Below are 5,176 nucleotides of genomic sequence, written 5' to 3'. Positions count from 1 at the left end.
AGCGCTTAGCAGGAAATGTCAGAACTGTGCACGCACAGGGCTTCGTGTCTGTGTGTTCTGAAATGTGTTTTTAGGTTTTTAGAAGGGCTTTAAGTTTCAATTCAAAGCTGTGGGGCTTTTGGATTTTTGGTTTGTTTGTGGTTTTCTTTTTTTTCCCCAAAACAGAAGGCAAAACCACTGTCATCAAAATATCCTGCAGCAAAGACATGGGCCATGAGAAAGGAGTTAAAGGCAACTCAGGCTTTCTGCCTGTGGAGTTGCTGGGTCAAGCAGGGGATAGCTCAAGCAATTTAGGAATGGCAGCTCTGGTCCTCGTAACTGCTGTTAGAGTAAAGTATTGAAACTTTCTTTTAAAAGGCATTGATCATATTACTTTGAATTTAATTTTGAGTTAAATTTAATGCTTTATTAATATAATCTAAATTCAGTTGTTAAACCTTTATAGTACTTGGTGGGTGAAGCAGGTTAGAATTTGAGTCACATTTTTATAGCTCTGACTGTGGTTGCAGTTACATTAGCCCCAAAATATCTTACACAGATATATATCTTGTTTATCTTCGTTTTAGGAGACTAGACTATGTAAGATCACGCACACGAGCATAATACATCCACAACACAGATTGTACTGCTTTAGCTATTCTCGTGAGAACCGGCAAAGCTTTTGTGCCTGTGTAAGTCCATTTTTGGGTGTTCCTTAGAAAGTTTGCTCTGCTTTGACCAAAAATAATTTTTTTTAATACATTCTAATAAAAATAATGGTTTTTAATCTTCATTTTCTCCTGTATTCTGAAGGGCAAGAGATCACACAAGAAGAGACAGAATGGTGGCTGAAAATAGGCTTTGCAGCTGTATTGAAAGACGTAACTTCCTTTTAGCTGTTTCTCAGCCTTCCTCAGAGCCATAGCACGGCGTATGTATACTTCTGGAGGCAGGCAAAGCTAATACAGGATGCAACCCACTGTATTAAACCACCTCTTTCCATAACTCAGAGGGACTTGCTCATCAATGGCGGATGATATCACCTATGCGGACGTGGCACTGCTACCCAGGGAAAGACCACCCGTTCCTTCTCGGACATCAGTTCCAGGTAAAACAGCTAGTCAGCTCTTGGATGTACACTGTTTTCTCTCGTGTGCGAGCTCTTTCTCTCTCTTTCATTTTGAAAATTGTCACTGCATAATACTAGAAGAATGCTATAAAATGCTGCATGCAGAAGTCACAGAAAGGGTGAAAAGTTGCAAATGGTGGAAGAGATCCTCATGAGATACAAGTCAGCAAAGCTACTCTTAAGTCAGTATTGCTATGGAGTAGTGCCTCAGTTCTGGCCCCTTTGTTATCTTATTTTAGGTAACAATGAGAAACAAAAATTGTTCATTTTTTAATAATGAGCATAATCTTTTTTTTTAATATATGAACAATACAATCAAAAACCTGTTAGAATACGCTCCATCAAATTACTACCTTGTCCAAAAATCAGATCAATACTTTTTATGATGTCGTCATGGAAAAGGAGTAGTAAATTGACTAGTAAATCAGAAAACTAGCGGCAGTCGAAAGTGCAGTCACTATCACTCGAGGAAGAACTGAATGACTCCTAAAACCCTCCTGTTCTTCCTCTTCGGTTATCCAGCAGTGATTTTCCCAGAACCACATTATCAATCTGGGATCACTTCACATGTTTGTAACAAAAGATAAAGGTTTAAGTCAATATTCATGGTAAGGAGATTATTTAAACCATATTTTCTTAAGAAATAAAATTTCTGGTACTTGGAAAAAGTGTAACTCATTCATGAAAATGTTTTGTCAAAATTCTGGATCACAGCTAATATGAATGAGCAAATAGGAAATGCTTGTGGTCAGAGTAAGATGACATTTTCATGCTTTCAAGGTTCATTAGTAAATAATGTGTTTAATTACTTAAGGAAACTACCTTGTGTAATGAGCATTTTTAGAAGAGGTTATTCTACTTACAATGTAGATTAATAGTGATGATGGTGCTCTGAATGCATGTACTTAAATGACAGAAAAAAACTATTTTTAGAAAAATATTTTTACAAAGCCTTTATCTATAAAGTAAAAATGAGTTCCCTTTATTATATATCTAACAGAAAATACTACCTTACACTGTATGTTCATGCATCCATGGATGTTGTTTGTACTACTGCAGCCTGTACAACACAAAACAGAGGGTTTGCCTAGAATTTTACCCCGTTTCTAAGGTGATATAATTTATTTGCAAAGGGAGACAGGCATCAAATCTCGATTTGAAGACATCCAAAAATGTCCCTTGATCATGCTAGCTAAAGGAAAAGTTTGAATTTGAATAGGCCAGGCTTTAATTTCCAATGAAAGTTCTCATTAACATCTAGACGGGTCTTGTTAAACCTTTGTCGAATAAATTTTAGCACTCAATATTTTCTCACATGAAGTTACTGGCCACAGTAATCAAGTAGTTTCTCAGTGTATTTTTGCCTTTAAATCTTTCACTCTAACTTTCTGAAGAACTCTAATTACTTTTGTGGATGTTTTTCTGTTCATTCTCCAGTGTTTCCGTCTCCTTTAAAAAATATGGGCACCAGAGATGCACCCAGTATTACTACAAGTCGCAGTTATACAAAGACAAAAATCTCTTAAATAATCTTTCCTTTGCTGTTTGTAACTCCCAGTATCACCTTCCCCCACCCTTTTATCTGGTTATACTCAAACACATTTCATTTGACTGGGCTTGAACTTACAGGGCTGTCATTATGGCTGTCTTTATTTATTTTTATTAACCTTTCTATTATTTTCAGATTTTTATTAGCAATTATTTTTCTACTTACTGTGACACAAACAGAAAAAGCACCAAACAGTATTAAGCAATATTGGACCTCATATCAGTTGATGTCATCTCCCTGACGACAATTATTTCTCTGCCTTCATCATTAACATATACTAACAGAGGTTTTATTGCTACTAAAATAGACAAGAACTTGAGCCATGTTATCATGCTTTAAAAATTCAAATGAACAATTTCAGTTGCTTGTTCCTTCCTTGAAGTTTTAACGCTTTGACTGAAATTCACACATACTCATGGCTGGTGTAGTGTTCTTTTACTCCAAGAGGCTCTTCAAAAAAACCAAAAGACTCGCTTTTACCATAGGAAGAATGGGAGAAAACACATTTTTTTTCCTACAGAATTATTTCTGTAATTTTTAAAAACTCCGTAGGAAATTTGGGAATAATCCTGAAAGGTGACAGGCACGTTGAGCAATGTTCACAAAACAGACTTAAGTTCAGTGTAAGTATAGCTATGATTAGTGTTAAGGTTCCCCACTGTAGAGTGGAGCCTCGCTGAGGTGCCCTGCATTTCTTTACAGCTAATGGAGGAGAGTCTGGGATCCTAGCATGGTGAGCTAGGAACTGCCAAAAGTAGCTAACAGGATAGAGCGACGATGCAAGGTGCTGCTCAGTCATCCATTTCTGGGAGTTAGAGCCTTCCCTGCAAGCTAGAAGGAGCTGTCTCCTACACGGACTGGGATCAAGGCTGCTTCGGACAGGACAGCTTCCGCATAACAAACATGCTTACAGCATGTCCCGCTCGTTATCACACCCTGCATGAAGAGGTTTCAATGCTTCCTCCAATTTGGAGCAGGAATTCGAAGCTGACTCTCAAAATGAGGGTCTCGGCTCCAAGGTGATGGGACTCTGTGGCAAGCGTCACAAGCTCTCCCTTTGGCACTATCCCGACTCTGTGACACACTGAAATGTCCACTGGAGGATGGCTGGTACCCACATCCCTCCCTTTGCCAGATTTCATGCCGATCTTGGTCTTGGCCAGGGATGGCTGACTGTCTTGCAGAAAAAGAAGCAGCTTTGAGATGGGCATAAGGGAAAGCACTGCATGATTAAAACTCTCACCGTGGAGGAGGGAGAGCTGGGTTTAATCACCACTGCAAACTCGGCAGATGAATGCACCGAGTGGCAGATTCCCAGACTTTAGGCAAGACTTCAAATCACTGGGCTATGGGAAAGTGGAACATGCTTACCTCCTCCTGGCTGCATTTAGTGCAAGTTTCAGACCATTAGATGCAATTTACTGGAGTAGATACTAAAAAATGCATGGGTGGGGAGCCCTGCTAAAGTATAGCTGCTGGCAAGATTTGGCGTACTTGAAAGGTAAACATGCGCGGAGCTGAACTCCTGCCAAGGTTCTGTAGTAGTTGAGTAGGTGTTTTAGACATGTAAAATTTGGATTTGAGAGTGAAAGTCCCTTTACAGATCCAGTGCCCACCTCTTTTTTTTTAGCTTTTCTTTATGCGCGAGAACGGGATTTGGTTTCGTCAAATGATGCAGAGTTTCTTGGTGTTCTCCCAAATACTGTTCTTATCTCAAAGTCTATTCAATGTATTTTATGAGGATATGCAAAAAGATATAAAAATCACTGGTGGCACAGTTGGAATGAATGTAAAAGTTTGCAGCCTAATGATAAGGTAAGCTCAGTCATTGAAAACTACTGGGATAAACTTGATAGACTGGACAAACCGTATTAAATAATGTTTAACACAACGTAGCAATAATAAATGTCTGCAGCTGTAAGTTTGGGAGGCTGCACGCAGAAAAGTGATTGAAAGGGATTTGTTTTTATCCTGTTCCAATAGGAAAGTCAACGCCAGGTTACACAACCAGTTGGACTTCAGCTGTCAGTGAGGTGCTCTGAATTACAAGGATGAGGTGATTCTTGGATGCTCTAGCAGGGCGTGTTGAGCAGGGGTTAGTAGGTGGTACTGTCTGTGCACGTGCTTTGGTGGACTAGCAGGTGCTATTGCAGTGCGTGTGCTTCAAAACAGATGTTCAAAAGTGGAAAAGTGTTCCAAAAATACAAGCAAGGATAAATACAGCCTGGAAATCCATTTTCTAATGAAAGACTGAGATGGTTTTCGCTTCCTAGTTTACACAAGAATCACCTGATTATGGCTCATAAATGATTACATACAAGACCTTTCCTCCACCAGGAAAAAAAAAAACCCAAGAGCTCAATGCCACCATCAAACTAGACTACAAGTAGTTGTAGGCTGCTACTAGTTCGCCCCTTAGCTTCTTGTTCCCCTCCTTAGCCTCCTCGGCCCCTCCAGGTCCTGACCATCTTTATTATCCACCCTCTGCTGGACCCTCTCCAGCTTCCCCCAATCCCCCC

The 5,176-nt window shown here is 39.6% G+C and overlaps 1 protein-coding gene across 1 annotated transcript in view; it reads left to right on the top strand.

The window, feature by feature from the left end:
• The first annotated feature begins 1,005 nt into the window (after positions 1-1,005).
• The window catches only part of LOC109279732 (killer cell lectin-like receptor subfamily F member 1), a 14,577-nt gene continuing 10,406 nt past the window's right edge, over positions 1,006-5,176 (top strand). The window contains exon 1 of the mRNA XM_019474444.1: positions 1,006-1,087. Within this exon, the coding sequence (XP_019329989.1) occupies positions 1,006-1,087 (82 nt within the window). The remainder of the gene's footprint in view (positions 1,088-5,176) is intronic.

This window comes from Aptenodytes forsteri, unplaced genomic scaffold (assembly GCF_000699145.1).
Source record: "Aptenodytes forsteri isolate BGI_AS27 unplaced genomic scaffold, ASM69914v1 Scaffold73, whole genome shotgun sequence".
In the NCBI taxonomy this organism is placed as follows: Eukaryota; Metazoa; Chordata; class Aves; order Sphenisciformes; family Spheniscidae; genus Aptenodytes; species Aptenodytes forsteri.
The sequence above is the reverse complement of the archived record's forward strand: the minus strand, read 5'-3'. Positions and strand labels throughout refer to the sequence as shown.